The 24,870-nt window shown below is 49.0% G+C and overlaps 2 protein-coding genes across 2 annotated transcripts; one reads left to right on the plus strand and one right to left on the minus strand.

The window, feature by feature from the left end:
- Positions 1 to 8,807: 8,807 nt before the first annotated feature.
- LOC122391529 (carbonic anhydrase 2-like) lies at positions 8,808 to 9,707 on the minus strand. Its single transcript, XM_043385556.1, has one exon. It carries the CDS (start codon positions 9,705 to 9,707, stop codon positions 8,808 to 8,810), a length of 900 nt encoding a protein of 299 aa, XP_043241491.1.
- Positions 9,708 to 18,212: 8,505 nt separating this feature from the next.
- On the plus strand, positions 18,213 to 19,112 carry LOC122391530 (carbonic anhydrase 2-like). Its single transcript, XM_043385557.1, has one exon. It carries the CDS (start codon positions 18,213 to 18,215, stop codon positions 19,110 to 19,112), a length of 900 nt encoding a protein of 299 aa, XP_043241492.1.
- The last annotated feature ends 5,758 nt before the right edge of the window (positions 19,113 to 24,870 follow it).

Genomic DNA, 24,870 nt, shown 5'->3' on the forward strand with positions numbered 1-24,870 from the left:
ATGCCGAACGCACGCATAGTAACATCCAAAGGTTTTGTGCTGTATCGTCAGCTGATTATGCCTGCGATGGCGTCAAATTCCGTAAAAAGGATTTGGCCTTCTTCTGAAGGCGAGACATAACAGATGTCTTAGAAAAAAGATGAAAAAACAGTTAAAAGTTAGTGAATGTGCAAATTTCTTTCACCAAATCCATTTAAGATAATGCCAGTTTATTTTTATTCATTATGACGTTATCATTTTAAAGATTTGACATAATCATAAACATATCAGCTGACGATATTTCACCGGCCTTGATTTCACCTCTATTTTACTCAAAAATTTGACTAGTCTTGTTACAAAAACGGTGTGACAACGTTCGGGAGGTGAGATAACCGTTCTTGTAAAATACCGCAACCGAAGTTGCTTGGTGACGCCTGATGTACTGGCGTCCTAACATGTTGACCAATTGATTATTTCAGGCTTGCTAAAACCACAGTTGATTTTTATGTGTACCTTCCTGGTTTTGTTTTGCTAGTATGTTCTTTCTAATGACTCGAAAGTCATTTTATAAATCAAATTTACTCCCTCCATTGCAATGCACATTTTCAAAGCCCCAGTTAGTTTTAAGGCCAAAATTGGGTAGTTAGTCGTAAAGCAGAGAGGCGCTTTACCCAGGCTCCAGAGATGCTTTCTAATCGGACCAAACCAAACCAAACCTAACCAAACCTGACCTAAACTCACCTACAACCTACAACCAAAAACCTGCAACCTACAACCTAAAATCTACCACCTAAAACCTAAAACCTACACCCTACAGCCTAACCTACAGCGCATCTCCTTGGTTGCAAAAATAAGTGTGATGCCTGCTTTACTACTACCCAAAATTGTAACTTTGCCAAGTTGAGCTTTCTTTAATTTGTCCATATTTTATAATGTTGGGGGGGCTGCCTGGCAAGTTGGGGGGGCTGACCAGCAGATTGGGGGGGCTGAAGCCCCCCCAACTGTATAGGATCCTACGCCCCTACGGCCGGTTACCGGCCCCTGCTGGAGTGGGGGGAGGGTCGGAATGGGTGTGAGCTTTTTCATAGATAGCGGCAGCGGGTAAACCGCGTCGTGTAGTGTAGTGCCGCGCCCGCGAAATTTAGCTGCCTATTCCCTCATCAATTTTACACATGGCGTGGAAGTTTGAACCTCCTGCGTTTTAAGGTCAGGTCACTAGGTCACTTCGAATGACCCGCTTCCAAAGTCCAATCACTTTTTTTGCAACTTTGTCACCGTCTCAGAGCTACAGTCATAATAGGCGTGGGGGGGGGGCATGGCCCCCACTTTCGGAGGTGGGGGGCAGCAATGTTAACTGCCCCCCCCCCCCCACTTTTTGCTGACTTTGGACTTTGGAGTTTGGTGTGGTGTAGTTGTACCTACCACCCGGTACCCTAAACACCACAACTTGACGACTGTTCAGCTTGCCCGTTAATGAAGATTCCCTTTTGTTTCTACAGCGTTATTACTCACTATACTCTGTTTCGTTTCAAGTTTGCAGCCGAAGTGCCCTGCTGAAAGCAGTGCGTGATTTCTGTAGGGGAGAGTGGCATAGGCGGCGGAACGATTTGAGACAAGGGGGGGGGGGGGGCACCAGCTCAAGGAGCCAAACCTAGGGTACCCCCAAATCCTGTTTTCTCATCGGATTTAGGCCACTTATATCGGGGTTACATGAGCACAGTAAATACGTATTTAGCCGCTAATTCGAATTAGGAACGCATTACCGACTCATGTAGCCACCTGCTAGTACGAATCGGCGATCCGATCCGCGGTTACATGAGCAAAGCAAATACGTATCACGATCGGATTCACCGCTAATGCGAATCAGGAGCGTACTACCGACTCATGTATCCACCTGCTAATACGAATCGGCGGTCCGAACAAAATCCGCAGGGAAAGAGGCTTAGAAGCGAATAGGACCAAGATACGTATTACAGGAACTATTTCTTTCCAAAAAGAAACATTAAAATGCAAAATAATAGGTATTTTTTTCATTTGCTTCTTTTGAAATAATAATTAAAAAAATATGTCAGTATTTTGTCAAGTTTTCAAAAATAAATATAGTGAAAACCAAAAAGAAAATATCAAAGTACTTTCGGTTGAAACATTTTTCTGACAGCACTACAGACGAATCAAGAGAGGCAAGTGCTCAATGAGTCAAAGCAAGACAACTTTATGTTTAACTTTTTTGTTAAGTTAATTGAGAATGTTTTGAGCAGATTAAATGCAAAAAAGACATAAGATATTAAGTTTTTAATTCAGTCACCTCTATTGCTACGGAAGTGCGCCACATTTGTATGCTATTCCGTTTGTAATGCGCATCGGGCCGAGAGCCAAACTAGATCCGTTTGACGTCACTGATACGAATTTGCTCATGTAGTCGGTGCACTGAATGCGTTCTTGGGAAGCTGATGCGAATTAGCGTAGTGCGTATTTGGAACGGATCGCTCATGTAACCGAGGCACACGATTCGGGCCGTATTTCACAAGAACTATTCTTTGCTGACTGGAAGCGTCAAAATGCAAAATACTAAGCATTTTTTTTTATTGGCTGCCTCGTAGAAAATAGCAAAAAAATGTTGGTATTTTGGTTTAGTCTTTGCATGTGAAATAAAATGAATGAAATATTTTGATAGATATTTTTTTCTGACCACCCTGCTGTCGCTGCATGGCGAATCAGTGCCCACTGACTTAAAACAAGAAAAATTTGTTTTCATTTTTTGATTTCATGTTAATTTTAAATGTTTTTGAGCCTATCAAATGATATAAGTATTTAAAATTAGTTCAGTCGTCCCGGTAAATGCCGCAACTGCGCCATGACTGTACGCTAATCCTATTCCGTTTGTGATACGAATTACCGGCCGTCGAGGAGTCAGCCCGGGTGAGCCAAACAAGATCCGTTTGACGTAGATAAAACGAATTAGTCTCATTTAACCGGTGCCGTAGATACGTTTGTGGGGAGCTGATGCGCATTAGCGTAGTGCGTATTTGGAACGGATCGCTCATGTAACCCCGGTATTATTTTTCGTCACAGCCCTGACACGATGATTTTTTTGATTTTTTTTTTACAAAACGAAAATGGCAGCTCACCCCCCTATGTGTGGTTAAACCCGCGCCCTGATGGGGGGGGGGCATTTTGCCCCCCTGTGGTTTTTCTTAAATAGCGAGAAAACGGGCCAAATTTTGGGTACCTTACCGGGCATCAATTTGACACCTTCACACAAAATTTCAAGTCACAGGTCACTTCAGGTCAGGAGTTATTGAGGTCAAACTGAGGTCATGTTCGAGCAAAAATGAGCAAAAAACATGACATCTTGAAACGCTCACCAATTCTACAGTTAACAAGCAATTTTAAAGTTCTTTATGTGGTTGTGTAGAGAAAAGACGGCGCTACAAAACTGCTATCTCAGATTTTCGAAATTTTGGGATTTTGACCCCCAAAAATAAAAAAAATGATTTTTTTAGAAAAACTCGAAAAATTTCCAAAACTTTTTCGAATTTCGAAAAAACGGAATATATGTGATAGTCCCTACGCTCTTCGATATACACACCAAATTTTAGACCGATACCTCTTTTTTTGGCCAAGTTATAGCAAAAAAACTGTTAAAAATTAATGACGTCAAATTTTTGAACTCAATTTTTAGCAATTCTAGACCTCGTAGCGCAAAACAGAGACCACCATTGAACTCCCCGTGACGAGCTGCATCGAATCAATACCCATTTTATGCAAAAATATCAACTTTGAAATTTGACCTAATTTGACCTGACCTTGACCTGACCTTGACCTGACCTTGACCAAAACGTGACCTAAGCTGGCCTTAAAGTCTGTCTGACCCACATAATCGCATTTGTCATGTAAAATGGACCATAAAACATATATCACACGACACTTTCATATTGTGACCCCCCCAGTGACCTGACCTCTGTGACCTGACCTGGTATCAGTGACCTCAAATAGCAAAATATGTGTTTGATGGACATTTCTCCACCGATGATTTTCAATGAAATGCATTTCACTCGATTTTACAACGCATTTCTTGACATGCCTGTAAACGGTGAAAATTCGACCTTTGACCTGACCTGTGACGTCATCGGTTTGACCGAGGTCAATGAAATTGGGTCACAAGGTAGTTCCCCGTTGGGGCTATCCAACACCGTTTACCGCTTGTCGGTATGTTGCGTGGTTCTCGAGATCTGAGGGGGGGTCCAAAATGCCCCCCCATCAGACCGCGTTGCTCGGCAGACCCCATCAGACGTCATGACCTTGACCTGAGGTCAAATTTTCAAGTTGACCTTTCAAGGTCAAGTTATAGTTCATTCGATGTGTCTTGACGAGAGGAACTTGATGCCGGTAAAAGTAAGCTCGTACAAGGCTTGGGTCAAAAGTTATTGCAGAAAAACTGTTTCCGAAAAATCGGCTATTTTTGCAGTTTTTGCCCCTTGCAGGCAAAACCGTTGAAGTTAGGTCATCTGAGAGAATTACTCAGAAAGGGTGTTAATAGGGCTATCGAATGCGCCTTTCCGCGGCGCTGTAGCTCTATTGGTTACCGAGTTATGCGTTGGCTTCTTGGAAGTTTTCGACATTCGACCTGGAAATCGGCGAAATTTTGCCTTCAATGACCTCTGGTGACCTGACCTTTGACCTGACCGAAAAATTGACCAAAGTGATTTCGTCATTATTTTTGACGCTCTTTCGAACGCCGCCTTCCGCGTATCGCTACGTGGCCCAGGAGCCGAGTTAGAAGGGGGGTGTTCAAATACCCCCCCCCCCCAGCAGGGCGTGGAAATCCAGGACCCCCAGCCGGGCGCGGGTTAAGCTGATCCTCAAGTACCTATGTGTTTGTCTCTTCCTTATTCTCGTTTGATAATTTCCATTAATCCTACATGTATCAAATTACCAAGAAGCCATCGCAGTACTAATCAGTGGCGAATCCCAGGGGGAGGTCACATGGGTCATGACTTTGGGCCTGGGGTCACCACATGCCTGCCAGGAGCACCACAGGCCTGACAGCCGACAGGGGCACCACAGGCCCGCCAGGGGTACCACAGGCCTGTCAGTGGCACCACAGGCCTGTCAGGAGCACCATCGGCCTAGCAAAAGCACTACAGGTCTTCCAGGGGCACCACAGACCTGCCAGGGGCACTAGAGGCCTGCCAGGGGCACTATCGGCTTCGCAGGGGAACCACCGGCCTCGCAAGGGCACCATGGATGGGCCTGTCAAGGGCACCACATGCCTGTCGTTGGCACTTTAGGATTGTCAGGGGCACCACAAACCTGTCAAGGGCACCTGCGCTCTAACAGGGGCACCACAGGCTCGCCAGGGGCACCACAGACCTGCCAAGGCCCAGGGACATCACAGGCCTAACAGCAAGGACACCACAGGCCTGTCAGGGGCACCACGGGCCTGTCAGGGCCCATGGGCACCTAAGTCATGTGCAGGGTCCACCATAGGCTTGTCAGGGGGCAGGGTAGGTAGGTACCACAGTCTTTCCAGGGGCACCAGCGGCCTAGCAGGGGCACCAGTCATCACACGACTAACCAAAAATAAAGAAAATAAAAACTGAAAATAGGGCACCACCAAAATTAAGTAGCCGAAATCCGTTGATGTTTTAATTTTGGGTATAGGTAGGGGCACCACTTCGATTCATGACCCTCCCCTTGGAGTTTTCCCGAATCCGCCCCTGGTACTAATACATCAAATTTAAGGGGGGGGGCACCTTGCTATTGGTGCCCCCCTTGCAGAATTCAAGGGAGGCACGGTGCCCCGGTGCCCCCCCGTTCCGCCGCCTATTCAGAGTGGGGTGGGTTGTATCAGTTTTTACTCCGAGACCCATAGCCTCGTAACTATCCGTGGTAAACTTATTATTTCCATGCTATCTCATTCTTTGATTCTTCTGCTTTTTTGTGCAAAGTAACTTTTCCGCTACCTCTACCAGTTTTTCTTCTACGGTCTGCCGAATAGCACAATGTTTTTGATACAACTTGCCCCATGGCTTGGGTGAGTTGTATCACATGATGGGGTAGTTTGTATCACTATTTCACGTTTCAGGGAGTGTGCTTGCTACTGGTTTTGAACATACCAACAACATTAAATGGGGTTAATACAATGTATATGCTCAAAGGCTACACTTCTATTAGACCAAACTTAGGTCAATCCGAACGAAACATCGAAACGAACGAAACATCAACAGACTAGACGCAGAAGTGGTACGTTAAGAGCAAAGAAGCCAACACATTGTGCCGAAATGGAACGAGTATTGACTGGCTACCTACAAACGCGAGCCAGGGCTTAGCTTTCGCGATCAAAAGCAACATACCCATACATACATACATACATACATGTTACAACATACCCCACCCGGCTCTGATACAACATGTACCTCGCCGCCATCTTGGAAAAAAACATCCTCGTGCTAAAAAACAGCGGACAGCTGGAGAAATCCATTTTCACTCACGCAGCCTTAGAACCTACCCTCACCACCGCTACGGAGATCTTTCAAATTCGTGCACATCTAAATGCCCAAAACACACATTTTCTTGCAACTTATTTTTTTAGAATAACATTTAAAAAACATAAAATCGGCTCTCACCTCGAGACGCGTCCACCCAGCCACACGACAGAACAGGGAAAGATGGCGCCCGGAAAACCTCGTCGGCTGGTCGTGTCACGATCGCCATCTATTGGATAAGTTTGGCACAATTCACCCTGATGCAACTTGGACATGATACAACTCTCCCCGCTCTCCCCTATATACAGCTCTTACATTTTAAGACGCAAATTCTTGAGCGGAGGAGCGATCTGCCGAAGAAACTCCAACTGTAAGCTTGATATGGAACAAACTATAGGTATAGGTATCCAGTTTCTACGAACCAATCGGCAATCCATGGCAGCTCGGGTCCGGAATTATGCGCTTTTGATCGTAATTAGTTTTTACTCCTATTATTCGCAAAACAAACTCAGGGGCGGCGGATTGTGGAAGAAGGGGTGCAGCAGGCAGTGGCGCGGGAACCGGGGGGGGGGGGCTAGGGGGGCTGAGCCCCTCCAACTTTTCGGCTGGGGGGCTCGTAATGTATTTGAGCCCCCCAGCTGGAGGAATCGAAATCGGAAATCTACCAACACAATTTCATAGATTCATACATAGGCGCGGGAACCGGGGGAGAGGGCAGTGGGGGAAGCTTGCCCTCACAACTCTGGGGCCATGGGGGCGGTGCCTCACAACTTTTCATGAGGCCAGGAACCGTTGGGGCAGCTTGTCCTCCCCAAATTAGGGGTTGTGAGTCACAAAGGAAGAAAGCATGTGAGTGAAAAATCTACCTATTTTACTGACTCGGCAACTCATTTGGCAGCTTAAAACCTTTATTCCAGGTTGCCAAAACGGTAGTTTCTTCACTCAGCTGAGACGGAATACCTCACTTTTTTGCAAATATTTTCTTCTTCTTTTTTCGTTGAAAACGCCAAGGTCTGAAAAATAAGTGGCCTAAAACCGATGAGAAAACTAGATTTGGGGGTACCCTAGGTTGATCTCTATGATGGTTCAGCCCCCCCCCCCCCCCCAGTCTGGAAGAAGTTCCCGCGCCACTGGCAGCAGGTGTGGTGTGCGGTTGCATCCTCCCAGTCCCACCCAAAGGGGTGCAAAGATAGCATTTTGTTTCACGAAAATCCGTAATGCTGCTTTTCAAGGGGTCCGTCGAACCGTCGCTTGCATTTCATCTGGAAAACCAGTGGCCAGGCCAGAGGTTGGTAAAAGCCGATGTGAGGCAATCGAAAGCCCACCACTGACCACGCCGGGCTATCAGGCCTGAAAGCTGTTTTTCAGTCCTATGACGGACCTTGACATTATGATAAAAAAATTGTCAGGCTGCATAACGTTACAGTTCGAATCGACGGTGGGCCCCTAGGATAAGAGACGGGGGTGAGATCTCACCCCTTTCACCCCCCCCCCCCTGGCTGCGCCACTGACCACGGTAAGGTATGACCAGCGCAGAGCACCACACCGGGTTTGGTTCCCCATGCTGGCTCTGAGGACAGGGCCTCCAAAGCAGGCACTGAAGGTCATGGTGACGCAGGCTCCTGGGGCCAACCTAGTCTCTGAGGGCCACATGCGAACCCACGACAACCTCTGAGGTCCCACGTAGGCTTTGACTTTACTTCACAACAGAATGGGCAGAAAAAATAACAAAAATAACAAGTAAGTCAATGCGCTTCATGAAGCCATGCTGATGCAAACTAATCAATTTATAAGATAATACCAGCATAGGTAAGGGCTGCTACTTACATCTTTTTATTCCCACATTTACATGTTCAACGACGAAGGTCGAAGGAATGAGAAGTATAAGAGTGCACTCGCAATGGCAATTTGTCTTGCGGCTAAATGTGTTTACCTACTAGCTGGACCCTTCCCTACTTATAATCGTACCAGCCTGTGATTTAAAAAGCTCCAAATGCATGCGTGATAAACAATGGAGCAACTGACACACAAACACAGTGCAGCTTCGAGAACTAGGGCAGCTAACAAGGCGAGTCGGTGTTCCATTTAGGATTTTATTTTCTCCCCACTGAATGGGGAGAACGATAGAAAGGCTTATGGTTCAATTCGTGGAGCAAAAATCAATCCGTGTGTTATATATGAGGTACGAGTCATCTTATTCGATCTCTACAGCCGAAAGCAAAGATTCTCCCATCAACTGTCACTTCATCCCATGAGCCCGTTCTCAAAGGTGCGTCACTACTAAAGGTCTTGCAGATTCGTCGCTTTCCCCATTCCTGAGAGCCTGTTGGTCGAGGCTCGTCACTGCTGGGGGTCCTGATCCGTGTACCTGACCACGGTCCGTCCGTTGAGCGGCTGCAGCTCCCTCCAGTTGTTCTGGATGGTCTCGTTGCCAGCCGCGTCGGCCGACAGGCTGGTGCGCAGCTGCTCCAGGAACGTGGCCTCCACCGAGACGGGGCGGTCGCTGACCAGCCACGTGACCACCCGACTGCACGGCGGCGTGGTCAGGCTGCCCTCGTAGCTGAACAGGCCGCGCACGGCGGCGCGCAGCAGCCCCCGCAGCGGGCGCAGGTCGGCCAGGCGGCTCAAGTGGCTGCTCAGCTGCGACAGCTGCGACAGGTCGCCATCCAGCCCGAGCGTCGGCAGCGTCGGGCCCAGCGCCGCGTCGGGCCGCAGCAGCAGACCCAGCACGGCCAGGCCGTCGGTGTGCTCCAGCGCCGCCGACACGCTGCCGTACTTCTGGTTGAAGAAGACAAAGTGCGCCTCGGCCTGCTCGAAGGCGCCGTTCATCTTGTGCTCGGAGCCGCGACCGCCGGCCGGGTCGTTCCAGTGCAGGTGCATGTGGTCCATCGTGTAGAGGCCGCTGACGGGACCGGGCTGGGCGCCTTTCAGCTGGACGGCCGGCTGGTCAGAGGCGTCCCGCAGCGTCACTTTGAGCGTGCGGCCCGTGTTGCTGGCCGTGAGCTGGCCGGCCTTCAGATCTTTGGCGAAGCTCAGCTGTGGCCGTCCGCCGTCGCCCCAGTCGCGGACCTCGGACGTCTCCAGACTGACGGGCGACTGGCGGTCCTGGGCACACTGCGGGGACTGCGCCGACCAGCTGCTCTGGTCCGCGTAGCTCCAGCTGGGCTCGGAGGCCGCCGGCTGCGCCGTGGCCGGCAGAAGGGCCGTCACCGCAAGCAGCAGGAGCGACAGCAGGGACATGGTGTGGGAGACTGGGGACCGAGTGACTGATGACCGTGTGGGACTGAGCGCCTGACTGATGACCGTGTGGGACTGAGCGTCTGTCTGATGACCGTGTGGGACTGGGCGTCTGTCTGCTGACCTGTGTGGGACAGAGCGTCTGGTGGGTACCGACTGCCGACGATCGGTGACCTGTGTGCCGTTAGTGGCGGTCAGTCGGGTTTTATACCATCATCTGCCTCACAACTGTCACTGAACGCAGTTCCGTATTTGCCCATTTTGTTCGCCACTTATACCTGCCACCGGACGGGGCTGCCGGACGCACGCACGCTTTACGGTTTACGCACGTAGATCGAGCTGATAAACTGGAAATGAAACACACGTGCCACTCCCAATGTCGGGTTTTATTGTTCAGCAGACTTTGATGTTTTAGAAAATTGTTCTATTCCACTGAGCACTCGTTGCATTCCGATTCCCGAGATAGTTTCGCAGATAACAAACTATTCAGTGGTGTTTCGTAGGCTCAAGGCTGTTCCGTTGTTGCAAATAGTTATGCGCAAAGCTCGACTACCTATTTTCGTAACCATTGCGGTTAATCGGAATCGCGTTTGTGTTTTGCTTGGCTCGGCTTTTGTTTGCTCCCGATAGAAAAGTTAACCCTCAAATTATAGGGAGCCCAGATGGACCCCAAGTGACACATGAAGCCACTCGTTTTTGTTTCGGATTACTCGCGCGAGGGGTGGGGGCGATCGCGACGAAACTTCAGTTCAGTACCCTCTCTTTAAGCAGTTCTACACCCACTCTCAAATTTTCACTATTATCCTGATCTAAATGACCTTGAACCCGCCATTGCCTGAGGGGGTCCCTCGCCGGACCTATTGGTTTTCTACATACGCGCCGGACGAGGGGGGTAGGACCCCCTCGCCGTTTCGCCCCTGGTGGAGCTAGCGCGTCGCGGAAAAAGGAGCGTGTGCACCGTTACGAGACGCAGAGATCGATGCCCGATTTTAAGGTCCTAGGTCCTGACCTATATGACTAGGATGACCTCGGTACACTTTTCAAGTTATGCATGTTTCTAGGCTAGTTTTTTTGGAGCTGCATTCGATTTTAGCAACCATTTGAACATTTAAGAAGTAGTTTTGGTGCCTTCGTAACATGTTACGAAGATGTCAGAGGCGGTTGACACGAAGGTACTACGAATACCCGGCAGGACCCCTACTGGTTGACCTGACCTGACGTGACCCACCTGGCCTAAATGCATAAAGACAACATCTGTGATCAAAACTAACATAATATTCGTGATGCATGTTAGTATGACGCATGAATTCGTATCTTTCGTATCTTTTTTCGAGCCGGAAATGTGCCCCTTCCGCAATATGCATAGCATATGTGCAATGGGGGCAATAGGGGAAGATGGGGGAACACCGCCCTTTGGGGAACACCGCCCAACCCGATTTCAGAAATATAAAAAGGTCTAGGGCGACAGCTGACTGTCTTTTGGCAGCGTGACGACAACAGAAGTGCAGGTAGGGGCAGTGCACCGTATTGGTTTAGGTGATTTGAGAGAAATTCCTGATTTTACGTTTCGCGAATGCGTTTTATACTTTTTCTAGCATAATAAGCAGAAGAAAACTGATCTTATTTGACAGACTTTAGTCCTGAAGAAGTATTTTATGCTATAATTGGGACTCATCCAAGCATTACGTACTCCTGTTCGAGCGAGATTTTTGTCGTGCTGCCATATTGAAGGATTTTTTTGGAAAAATGCAGACACTTGGGTAACACCGCCCACTTGGAAAATTCGGTATTTAAAAGCACATTGTGACACCTAACCCAGGAGTGGCGCATTTCAAATTAAGAAAGAACGCTGTTGCTATGTTTTCTTTTTAGAGGATAATGAAAAATTTCGAGAAAATGAAATTTTGGAGCTTTAAGTCGTGTAGTTGTATAAGTGAGTACTACATTGTCCCAGGGAAATAATAAAGTCGTTTCTACTGTATTTTATAAATCTACTAAAACGCCTCGAAATTTACGATAAGAAGAACAACTAGTCCAGCAATCTGCAAATTTCGTTGCCTGCTGAGCTCGGGCGGTGTTACCCCGAAAAATGTAGACATTTACTAACTTGTGAAATAATGCAATTATGAGCGACACTACAAGAAAACAATTGGTTGATATGTATGTAAAATTGATGCGACAATCTAATGAAACTGAGAGATTGATCATTTGGCCAAAAAGTACGGGACTAGACCCTAGAAGACTAACCCAGGCCGGACCTATTGGTTTTCTACATACGCGCCGGCCGAGGGGGGGGGGGGCGGGTACGACCCCCCCTCGCCGTTTCGCCCCTGGTGGAGCTAGCGCGTCGCGAAAAAAACGAGCGTGTGCTCCGTTACAAGACGAAGAGATTGGTAACCGATTTGAAGGTCCTAGGTCAACCGGTGACCTATGAGGTCAGGTCAAGTGCCCCAAGGTACGGTTCAGTTTTTGGTCAATAACTTCGCAAAAAACGGCCGCAGAGCGCCGATTTTTGCAGCATCGTGTTCGCCTCGCTCAGGTGCGTCGAATGATATACTTTTTGTTTGTGTCAGGCAACTTAGGGTGTTGACCTCAGGTCAAGGTCAGGTCAGCACCCCCGGGTCACGAAGTTGGTCGAAAGAGGTCATGTCGCATATCATTCGATTCGGCAGGTCTTCCTGAGTCCATTGGTGGCTTTCCCGACTCACTAGCTCAATTTGATCGGGAGTTATTGACGAAAAACTAATATGACCTTGATGACAGCGGCGTATTTAGAAAATCGCGAAGGGGGGGGGGGGCCAAGGGTTTGGAGGGCGCCACCTCACCCAAGGAGGGCGCCATACGTTCGCGAGATAAAAATCCTTAACGATCGCTCAGCGGAGGGGGGGGGGGGGGTGGGAGGCCTTTTTTTACTGCGCCACCAGTTTTTTTGCGTACCTTGGTATAGGTAATGCTGCATTGATTTTCCATCGTGTGTGTTTTGTTTTTACTCCAGGTCACAAAAGGTCAAGTCACCCGCTCAGCTTAAATGACTATGCTTAAAACATTTTTTTAAGTTAGGTCACTCGACATGGCCTGATGACCTTGCTTTTAGCGACTATGGTTTACATTTTATAAAGCACGTGTAAGAGTAATGTACCAAAAGGTGTGCCCCTCCCGCTCACCCAGTTCCCTCCCCCAACAGGAAAAAACGGAAGCTCGTAGCGTAGTGGTATATGGGATTTTTCTACCGCATGTCTGAAGAAATGTCCTGGCGCGGGTTATTCTGACACGTGACGAAAAGGTTGGAAGTGATTGGCTATAAGTTCCTACTAAAGAAGTGTTGTTGTGCGCGCCGAAGGCGCGCGAAATTTTTGAAAACAACCTTTTCCTCCGCCTTTTAGGCACATATTTTACGTGCTCACTGTTCAAAGCTCTTCTCGCTCTTTTACCAAATTTGAAGGTGTAAAAATACCTAAGGTTTGGTGGGGCCGGTGCCACACAAACTGTATAGGAAGCTTCGCCCATGGGTGACGATGTAGAAAAGTTTATTGGCGGTGGCATACACACCAGACCACCATATCGGATTGATACCGGAGCGTGAGGTGCGTAAACACAAGCGCACAACGAGAAGGCGGCCGAAACAGAAAGATAGGTGAACCATAACAGGACTGTTCCTCATGAGATTGATTAGCCTCCTCGGGCTTCTCATCCAAATTACCTCGACCAGCCCTCATGGCCTTCTCACAGATGCATATTACAGTGTTGAATACCTAAATAACCAGCTTCAATCACCGAAACTGATGCCTGCTGTTGCAGCCGAACCTGTTGACAATACTTAATCGTGATTCATATAAAATAGATGTCATGATGCATGTAAAGCAAGATCAATCCGTTAAGACCAAAGACGTGTTTTATGCATGGTAGAGCGTAGACAGTTTTGGTATGCTTCATTCATTATGCTGAATGCACGTTCATTTGTGGCAGTTTTCACAGGCCACAAATGAACAAAGTAGATAAATCAGGAAAAACATCAATATGTGCAAGAGAACTGCTAAGTTGGGAAACATGCCAAAGGAGTAGATAAATTATAGGAGGGCAGCGATCAACAGAGGTCGCCAATAGGTAGAAGGGCTGCCTGCGATCGACAGGAGGTCGCTAATAGGTAGGAGAGCCCCGATCAACATCCCGAGTTTCGATAGGAGGGCACCGATAGGTAGGAGGGTGGCAAGCAGCAGGAGGGCGCCAATGGGTAGAAGGGCGGCGATCAACAGGAGGGCGCCAATAGGTAGGAGGGCCCCGATCAACAATCAACAGGAGGGTGCCACCAGGTGAGAGGGCGGCAAGGAACAGGAGAGCACCAATAGATAGGAAGATGGCGATCAACTAGAGGTCGCCAATGAGTGGAAGTGTGACGATCAGGTTCAACAGGAGGGTGGCAATGGTGAGGAGGGTGCCTTTGCCCAAGAGGATGACATTAAACAGGAGGGGACCTGTGGGGAGGGCGCCAATTTAGCAGGAAAGTGCCAGTGGGTAGGAGGGCGGCGATCAACAGGAGGGCGTCAGTGGTTAGGAGGGCGGCGATCAACACGAGGGCGCCAATAGGTAGAAGGGCCCCGATTAACATTCAACAGGAGGGACTAGGGAACCAATAGGTAAGAGGGCGCCATGCAATGGCTAGAAGGGTGGCAACTGGCACTCAACAAGAGGGTGCCAAAAGGGAGGAGGGCGGCCATCAAAATTTCACGAGGGCACAATTGGTGGGAGAGCGCCAATAATTATGAGGGTGCCGACCAGCAGAAGGGCACCATTGTGTAGGGCAAGGTGGCGACCTACAGGAGGGCGCCTTCGGGTGAGAGGGCGCCTGTTTACCAGAGAGCGCCAATAGGTAGGAGTACAACGATCAAATGAGGGCGCCAGTGGGTAGGAGGGCAGCGATCAACAGGCTTGCATAGGCGACTACCGCTACGCTTAGAAAGCTTTAGCCTACAAATGCGGTTGGAGGGCGCCCAAGGGAGCCCTCCAATCGTATTTGGAGTGCGTATTTGGAATGGCGCCCTCCTAGGGCGCCCTCCAACCGTATTTTCCCTGCAAACACATTCGCGATTGGGCGCCCTCCAGTCGCGATTGTTTTTCGATTCGATTCTATTACAATTGCATTTGCGATTGGAGGGCGCCTTCGGCGCCCTCCAATCGCAAAGGGCGCCTTCGGCGCCTAAGGGGGGGGGGGGCATGGCCCAGTGGCCCCCCCTGCCTACGCCCCTGCTTGATGACGTCATAAATGACGTCATGCAAGGTCAACATTGCAAAAGTGACGCATCTAACCTTGCAAGGAGTGCATCAAATCACGATTCTGTGTGCTTGAGATAGTTAGAGATCGTTCCCGGCGCCAAAATAGCAGTTTTCATTTTTCCCCATTGACTTATACCTAATGGTGAGGTCACGAAAATGACCTGACCTCATATGACCTTTAGGAAAAATCCGGGATATACAAGCTGTTAGACTCGTAATGGATACTAGATCCTGCAAGTTTCATTTCCCTGTGAAAGCTCCTCTGGCAGTGAGGGCATTGCGAAGTTGCGACATCTGAAGACCGTGCAGAGGTTCACCTATGACGTCATAGGTCAGTGACCTGACCTAACCCGAAAATGCAGTTGGTGTCAGAAGATCCGGCTTGAATCAACGGTCAGGTATGTATGGTAAGTTTCAGCCCTCTATCGCCGGCGTGTTCGGAGCTATCGCGAAAAAACCTATGGGGGGGGCGGCACCCGCCCCCCCGGCCGGCGAGGGTTAAAAGTGAACCATTTCCTTTAACCCGCGCCCGTATTAGCCTTATTAAAGCGTCTAGCGTATTCCAGGGGGGATGTCTAGAACCCTCTCCATTTGCCCCCCCCCCCTTTGCCCACCCCTTTCGGGTTGTAATACTTGTAAGGGTCAGACGGACCCCCTCGTTTCTAGCCAATAAATCGTGTGAAAAGGGGCCGATCGCAACGAAATTTAACCCTCACCCGCACATGGGGGGGAGGGGTAGTTGCCAACCCCCAGGTAGTCTTTCTGCTCTGCACTCAACATTTTTAGAGCTAGAAGCATTATTTTTTGTATAGCTGCTCCTCCATCCTTTCTTGATGTCCACTGAAAATTTCAATTTTTGGTTTCGGAGATATGACCTTGTTTTTCAGGTCATGTCATGACCCAAATGACCAATTCTCAACATCTTGCGTTGGCTATGGGCCTTGTGAGCTTTTGACACCTTGATTTCGGCATTTTTTGCCAGTCTTACCTCCCACCTATCATTGAACATGTTGTTTGACGATGCACAGATGTCAAGGTCAGGGTCAAGGTCAACCTAGGTCATCTAAAATAATTGCGTTTTAGGCAGGCTGAATTTACTTTTCGCTAAGTTTTTTGACTGCATTTCTGGTAAAAGCTTCTCAGATCATGATTTCATGTAATATGGACACATAAACACTCGGTGCACACATCAGTATAAACTGTAATGTCAGCGACGCCTGGGTAGGACTCAGGTGCAGCCGCCGTCATGGGACGGGGCCGGCCGCTATACCCCGGGCCGGCCACGTCACATGCTTTCGCCTCGGACCGCTTAAAACGTAGCGCTCGCCGTCTATCGGGGCGCTTCGTGGCTGGCAGCGCCCGAGGTAGGTGACTGCTCCTGTTGTTTGGCTTGAGGGTTGAATTCCCTCACGTCGGGTAATTCTTATCCAAATTTTAGTTGCGCGTCTGTTCTTTAAATATTGCAGTCTGTTTCAATGTTTTGGCCCTGTGTTATTCTGAATAATAACGTCTTCTAAATCTTGTCAATCTTTTACTACGGAGAGACGGTAGTATGGAAGTATTTGACGGAGACGCTAAATCTCGCACGGTTCACCGTTTATATTTGGCTTAATCGGAATTAGCTGTTAAAGAGCCTGAGAACTGACACCAGCCCGATGGGACCGCTACCCACCGAGTGGTTCAAAAGGCGCAGCATCCCACTGGAACCAGAACCGATCGATTGTTGTGAACTGCACTGGGTGGCAGACAGTGCGGCACACACTGTTATTAGAGTTGCAGGCGTGTCCTAAACATGAGCCTCGTTGAGCAACAACGTAGTATGGTAGGAACCTACGTTTCGTGTTATTACAAAACACAGACACACACACAGACATACAAACACATATCATTGACCTTGACCTAACTTGACCTGAAATGACCTCAGCAGCAAAAATCTGGTCGGGTAGTGTGACAAAGAGGTTCTAGCTGACTTGGCACCAGAAAACGGCATCGTCATCGGTATATGATAAGCAGCGCACTTGATATCCAACGGTGACCCAAAACAGCAACATGTTTTAGCTTGACCTGACCTGGAAGTTCAATGACTGACCTGAGAAGGTAAAACTGGGTATCATTGGATTTGTCGCTTCCCAAAGAATCTTTCTGGTCTTAACCGCGAAGCTCTATCTCCAACAGGAACGAAATGGCGCGGGGGGTTGGCAACCCCCCCCCCCCATGTGCGTTCTAGGATGGGAAAATGGCATGTGCGGGCGAGGGTTAAGTATTATCGTTCAGTAGAGGCTTTGATGTAGATAAATTGCACCATCCAAAAAGCACCCGCTGCATTTCCAGATGATGCGGCAGATGACAAACCCATTATCTGGAGAGAATGCCTTCCGACAAGGGATATCCGAAAGAATACGGAAAAAAGCAAAGTATCTACCATTATAAAAAGTTAGGACACTGGAAACATTGAGCATCGCTACTTCGGCCAGAAGCTGACGAGGTGATTTGTTCAGATTCGGGCGTGCTAATTGGATGCTAATGATAACAATGTTCAATGCATAAAAGCCTATTATGAGACTTTGACTCAGATATGTAAGTACCATTATGAACATTATTCTCCTGCTATTTAAACGCAGCCAGAAGTAATGCCAGCTTCCCATTACGGAACTCATTTGTCAGTTCGGAGTACCTACGAATCCGACTGAACGCCCAACAATAGGATATGACAGCCTATGTAATGATCTATTCATATTTGCCCCAGGATTTCATTTTCATTTTTGCAAGAACCTTTTGAAGTTCACCGATTGTATTAATGCATAATGATTTCTAGTAAAAATGTTGCATGCTCATGAGATGGTAAGATACAAATTATCAACCAATTTGAGAATCAAATAATATACCGCGGAACGGCACAGCTGGGGGCCTTTGTCCTGCTTCCGCCGCGCTGTGTTTCATCTATTGGCATTCGTCCGCCGGATCCGGCCGGCAACTGGAAGCGGCAGAGAACAAACGTACCCACCGTACATACGGAGTACGGAACTGCGTTCGGTGACAGTTGTGATCCTGATGATGGTATAAAACCCGACTGACCGCCACCAACGGCACACAGGTCACCGATCGTCGGCAGTCGGTACCCACCAGACGCCCAGTCCCACACGGTCATCAGTCAGACGCTCAGTCCCACATAGGTCATCAGTCAGACGCCCAGTCCCATACAGGTCATCAGACACTCGGTCCCCAGTCTCCCACACCATGTCCCTGCTGTCGCTCCTGCTGCTTGCGGTGACGGCCCTTCTGCCGGCCACGGCGCAGCCGGCGGCCTCCGAGCCCAGCTGGAGCTACGCGGACCAGAGCAGCTGGTCGGCGCAGTCCCCGCAGTGTGCCCAGGACCGCCAGTCGCCCGTCAGTCTGGAGACGTCCGAGGTCCGCGACTGGGGCGACGGCGGACGGCCACAGCTGAGCTTCGCCAAAGATCTGAAGGCCGGCCAGCTCACGGCCAGCAATACAGGCCGCACGCTCAAAGTGACGCTGCGGGACGCCTCTGACCAGCCGGCCGTCCAGCTGAAAGGCGCCCAGCCCGGTCCCGTCAGCGGCCTCTACACGATGGACCACATGCACCTGCACTGGAACGACCCGGCCGGCGGCCGCGGCTCCGAGCACAAGATGAACGGCGCCTTCGAGCAGGCCGAGGCGCACTTTGTCTTCTTCAACCAGAAGTACGGCAGCGTGTCGGCGGCGCTGGAGCACGCCGACGGCCTGGCCGTGCTGGGCCTGCTGCTGCGGCCCGACGCGGCGCTGGGCCCGACGCTGCCGACGCTCGGGCTGGACGGCGACCTGTCGCAGCTGTCGCAGCTGAACAGCCACTTCAGCCGCCGGGCCGACCTGCGCCCGCTGCGGGGGCTGCTGCGCGCCGCCATGCGCGGCCTGTTCAGCTACGAGGGCAGCCTGACCACGCCGCCGTGCAGTCGGGTGGTCACGTGGCTGGTCAGCGACCGCCCCGTCTCGGTGGAAGCCACGTTCCTGGAGCAGTTGCGCACCAGCCTGTCGGCCGACGCGGCCGGCACCGAGACCATCCAGAACAACTGGAGGGAGCTGCAGCCGCTCAACGGACGGACCGTGGTCAGGTACACGGATCAGGACCTCCAGCAGTGACGAGCCTCGACCAATTGGCTCTCGGGGGTGGCGGGAGACTGACGAACCTGCAAGACAGCCTGCAGTGACACACGGCACGCTTTAGAACGGATTCTTCACGAGTGTCTATATTATAGCTACGGTACGGGTACACTTCAGATAGATTCGAATAGTTGTTATCGTTTGACGTTTGCAGTGGCTGTTCTAAAATAATTTAGTGGTAGACTACAGCTATAAATACAGCTATATAGTAAATTCTGCTCCATTAACTTGATTTTAACAGTTTAGCATTCAGAAGGCAAGCGTGTCGATTACCGGGAATGCACACTCGTATGTTGTGATATACTCGTCCATGACATAAACAAGGACTGGTTATTTGAGGTTTGTTGATTTGCCTTGTTTGTCGTGTGTTTTGTTCTGGCGGAAGGGGTAGATAAGAAGCAGAAGCTTGCGAAATAAGTCTGCATAGTTCTCTTGTTGCTAATAATAATAATTTCTGCAAATGGTAATCATTTTCAGGAGCGGCGGAACACCCTCAAATAAGGGGGGGGGGGGCACTGCCGACTTTTGGTCCTGTTCTTTCCATGCAACGCCCATAGGGCTAATGTTAAAATGCCAAAATCAAAGGGGGGCACGTTGTCCCGTTGCCCTCCCTGTTCCGCCGCCTATGTTCGTTTTGTGTATATTGTAAGTGTTCATATCACTAATCGGTTTTCGATCGGCCTTATTTTGAAATAAAAGTGCAAACCTATTTTGCGGTAATACCTGGGAGAGTGGGGCAAAGCGGCCACCCGGGGCAGAGCGGCCACCCGGGGCAAAACGGTCACCCATCGTTTTACCCCTCCTGAGTCAGCTCCAATTTATGGTTGCCAATTATGCTTCTCTTCGCGGTCGTTCGAATGAGCCACAGCGGGGTTTCAGGCCCATCGCCGTTGTTCTGTGAGACACGAATAAGTATTTCTTGCCAGGTTACAATTTTTACGATTTTTTTGTATTCCATAATATTTTTGTATTCCATAATTTTTTGTAGACCATAACCGTTTGGAATTTCATTAAAAGGTTCTTGTTCGTGCATTGTGTGGTTATCGTACATGTCTTCCATGAGTTTTAATACTTTTTGCCCCACTAACAGCTGAGCTGGAATGTTTTTATCTTTGCCGGTATGCGCGGGGCAAAGTGGGCAGGGCAAAGTGGCCAGTCCCCAATTGGTCATAAGTTATTTCCACCTGGACAACAAACGTTATTGCAGTGGCCGCTTTGCCCCACTCTCCCCTAGATCAACGCGGATGACATCTTCTGTTCATGATGGGGTATCACATCTCGTGGCAATGCCTTCCCTATTCGGAGTGCTCCGTGTTTTTCTCTCATCGTTGTCATTCAGCTGGCCTTGTGAGCAGGAAAACGCTGCCTAACAACATCCCCACACACCTCGTGTCTCTGCAATCCGCCAGTCACCACGACTCAGTCAACACGACGGCAGACGCCAGCAACATACACGTGACCTTGACTCAGACCGAGGTGACCTTGACTCAGACCGAGGGAGGCGAGCCCCGCGAGACGCCGTGCAGGTTACAGAAGTGACGTCATCGGCATTCAACTGCGATCAGATCAGACTCAAACGGAAATAATTCAGCCGCCAGTAGTTCAAATTTGTTCAGTCGTATGTTCAACACAGATCATTGGCCAGAAATGTGGTTGAGCTCAGATGTCATCCTTGCGGATGACGTGTGTCGCGCTGGTATGGTGACATTGTTCTGGTGCTCTGGGAGTTGTCTGTCTAAGCGAGGTTTCTACATAATAGTAGCGTAGGTCAGTGGTCTACATCTAGGTAGACTGAGTATACTGAGTGTATACTTCTTTAGATGGTTTTCATGATCATTGCTTTCAATGGACTGAAATAAGATAGAGACCAAAACGTTACTTCGTAGGTAGGTATTATTTGATAGATATTTTCGTTTACGTAAATATACTTAAGGGTCAGCACTTAACCCGCGCCCCGTAGGGCTACCGGCGGACCCTACCACCCGTAGGGGGGGGGGCCGTTTCGGCCCCCCCCCCTAAGATCTCTGAAAGTTACCGGCCGATTTTCAAAATTCAAACGGCGTTCGATAGCCCCACCCGGGAACTACCTTGTGACCAAATTTCATTGACCTAGGTCAAACCGATGACGTCACAGGTCAGGTCAAAGGTCAGATTTTCACCGTTCACAGGCAATTCAAGAAATGTGCTGTGAAAGCGAGTAAATTGGTAATTTATTGAAAACCATCGATGGTACATTGTTCGTCAAACACATACTTTGCTATCTGAGGTCACTGATACCAGGTCAGGTCACAGCGAGGTCAGGTCACCGGGGGTCACAATATGAATGTGTCGTGTGATACATGTTTTATGGTCCATTTTACATGACAAATGCGATTATGTGGGTTAGGCAGCCTTTGGGGCCAGCCTAGGTCACGTTTTGGTGAAGGTCAGGTCAAGGTCAGGTCAAATTAGGTCAAATTTCAAAGTTGATATTTTTGCATAAAATGGGTATCAATTCGATGCAGCTCGTCACGGGGAGTCTAATGGTGGTCTTCGTTTTGCTCTACGAGTTCTAGAATTGCCAAAAATTGAGTTTGAAAATTTGACGTCATCATTTTTGAACAGTTTTTTCGCTATAACTTGGCCAAAAAACGAGGTATCGATCTGAAATTTGGTATGTTGATAGAAGACGGTAGGCACTATCACATATATTCCGGTTTTTTTGAAACTCAAAAAACTTTTTGGATTTTTTGGCGAATATATAAAAAAAATGCTTTTTTGATTTTTGGGGGTCAAAACTCAAAAATGTCAAAAATTCGAGATAGCAGTTTTGTAGCCCTGTCAATTCTACACCTTTTATGTCTTGATCATTTTTCTGTATCTTCAAAGCTGTAGTCCTGACAGGTCTTCTCGCAAAGGTCTTTTTTCGGTCGAAAATGACAACATGACGTCACTCTGACGTCATTTATGGCCAACCTATCATAGCCTCTGGAAAAATTTTTGGTCACAATGTGTAAAATTGATGCCCGGAGGGGTCCTGAAAGTTTGGTGGCGATATCTCCAGCCGTTTAGGAGATATCGACCGAAAAGGACAGGGGGGGCCGTTTCGGCCCCCCCCCTACGGGGCGCGGGTTAAGCAGTTATTATGCACCCTACTAAATTGACTCCAGTCAAGAATCACTTTTCCTACATGCCGGGGTATGTTTTAAGCACAGCACGAGCCGGGCAGTAAAACTATGACCAAGAAACTGTCGGTGTCAAAAGGCCATGTTATTTGATAGGCCGGGCAGGAAACAAAAGTTTACTGCCTGGGTTTACTGCCCAGGGCAATGACCTCTAAACTACAGTTTATCGCATTAGCTCAGAGGTATAATTGACAGGGAATGTATAATTGACATCATTTTTGCATGATATTTGCCGCGTAAAATTAGAAAACTGACATTTTTTGGTAAAAATATCTGCTCTGCTTATCAAGGATTTTGAAATATTTTGTATTGGTTACAAAGCCGAAATTATGGTAAGATATGCGCCTATTAATCGAAATCCGTTATCGCTTGTTGTCTTACCTTCGTTTGATATGTCCACTGATACCCTTGGCCTAAGTTATTGCGTTATTATTTGACAGTTGTAGTCCTTTCCTCGAAACAAACACGTAAAATATGGAAAATATAATGTATTTCACGAAAGTTTAGGCATAGGGCTGAGGGCATCAACAAAGTACTAGGTACATAAATAAAGAAAAGATTCTTGCAAGAGCACTGGAAAATTCACGTTTAATTACTAGGTATATTATACCTTCCTCTTGTTCTTATGTCTTGGCAAATTATTCATGTATTATGTTCCCTGGATATCCAGTTGTGCCATTCTGAGTTGATATTTTCAGACGCGATTCTTTTTGAAGTAAGGTATTTTGATGCATTTTCTTCTATAAATTTCCTTTATCCACAGCAGTAGCGCAATCATAGTAAGGAAATTATGGACAAAACAATTGTATAAGTGTCACCAAAGCCTGTCAAAACGTTTTAATAGGTATGCGGCATGTAGGAAAAATCTTACTGACCAAGGCCGTATAAGTTAGGTAAGATCGTCCGGGCTCGCTAATGTTACAAATCTGCAACACTACGGTGACGTCACCGGGGCATACGCTCCCTGGCTCCATCCGGACCCTGATGCGGCGGCTGGAATCGCTGCTAATCGAAAAAATACTTGTGCAATAGCGCTTTTAAATGACTTTAAAAAGGGGGAAAATATGATAGCAAAGTAATTATGAGAATCCCTTGTCCTGTCTGGGATTGTATGACCCCGCCACCTAGCGGACAACGTCGTAATTAGGGTTGAGTTGGCGATCGCCAGGTGGCTTGTCAGTAAGATGCCAGCCGCAGACATGAGAGGGGCCGTCAGGCGCTTAATATTATGTGAACGCCAGATCATGCTCAGGAAAATGCGACACGCTTCAGAACGGTCATTAATCTCGAAAAAGATGCGGTGCCCTGTGGTGATATGGCCCACATGACTCGGGACCCGTAGGCCGTATACAGCCTACGGGTCCCGAGTCATCAGGGGCCTTATAAGGCCCCTGTGGTCACCGGCAGCTCCCAAGGCCCCTACGGACGCGATACATACTTCGAAAATCGCTAGACAAAGGACTCAGGGGCGCAGCCAAGGGGGAGGGGCACACTGGGCCCCTCCCAAATCTAGCAAGCGCCCTCTGGAAAGACGCCATCCAGGCCGCCACCGTAGACGGCCCTCCTGATCTGTCGGCGCCCTCCTCGGACCGTACATCGCCTTCCTCACCTTGTCCGAGCCCTCCTCTTTATACAGTGCCCTCCTGACCTGTCAGCGCCCTCTTCACTCGTATAGTGCCCTTCTCATCGTACAGCATCCTCCTCACCATGGGCGCCCTCCTGACCTGTCGGCGCTCTCCCCACCATACAGCGCCCTGCTGTCTTGTCCGGCGCCCTCTTCACGGACAGCGTTCTCCAGACCTGTCGCAGCCCTTATCACAGTGCAGTGCCCTCCTGACCTGTCAGCGCCCTCCTCGCCTGTCGGCGACATCTTCGCGTTCAGCGCCCTCCTGACCAGCCTGCGCCTTTTGCAACGCATAGCGCCCTCATCACCATGCATCGCCCTCCCGACCAGTCAGCGTCGCCGTTCATCGTACAGCGCCCTCCTGACCTGTCGGCGCCCTCCTCACAACACATCGCCCTTCTGACCGGTTAGCGTTCTCCTCACCATGCAGACAATGCAACACTTTACAATTAGGAAAGCGTTAAGTAGCCTTTAACCCTCGCCGGCACAGGCCATTTTGCGTCATTCGACGGCAGGGGGGTTGGTACGACACCCCCTCGCGTTTGGCCCCTGATTGAGCTAGAGCTTCGCGGAAAAACGAGCGTGTTGCCCGTCACGAGAGGAAGCCGATGATATCCAATTTAAAGATCCTAGGTCATTGGGTGACCTTCCAGGTCAGGTCAATGACCCGAAAATCGGGAAAATCGGGACCTGTTAGAAAGTCGTAAAGTGTGGCTGCTATGGAGTTCTCCGGGGTGCTGATCACGAATATCGTGTTAGTTTTGATCAGAGATGATGTCTAAGCATTAAGACCAGGTCGGGTCAGGTCAGGTCAGGTCAACCGGTACCTAGAGGTCGCGACGGGTATTCGTAGTACGTGTCAACCGCCTCTGACAGCTTCGTAACATGTTACGAAGTCACCAAAACTACTTTGTAAATGTTCAAATGGTTGCTAAATTCGAATTCAGCT

The sequence above is a fragment of the Amphibalanus amphitrite genome, unplaced genomic scaffold, assembly GCF_019059575.1.
Source record: "Amphibalanus amphitrite isolate SeventyFive unplaced genomic scaffold, NRLGWU_Aamphi_draft 000443F_arrow, whole genome shotgun sequence".
Classification (NCBI taxonomy): domain Eukaryota; kingdom Metazoa; phylum Arthropoda; class Thecostraca; order Balanomorpha; family Balanidae; genus Amphibalanus; species Amphibalanus amphitrite.

Excerpts from the sequence above, each read along its gene's own strand:
- LOC122391529 (XM_043385556.1), bottom strand. The coding sequence starts at position 9,707 with ATGTCCCTGCTGTCGCTCCTGCTGCTTGCGGTGACGGCCCTTCTGCCG.
- LOC122391530 (XM_043385557.1), top strand. The coding sequence starts at position 18,213 with ATGTCCCTGCTGTCGCTCCTGCTGCTTGCGGTGACGGCCCTTCTGCCG.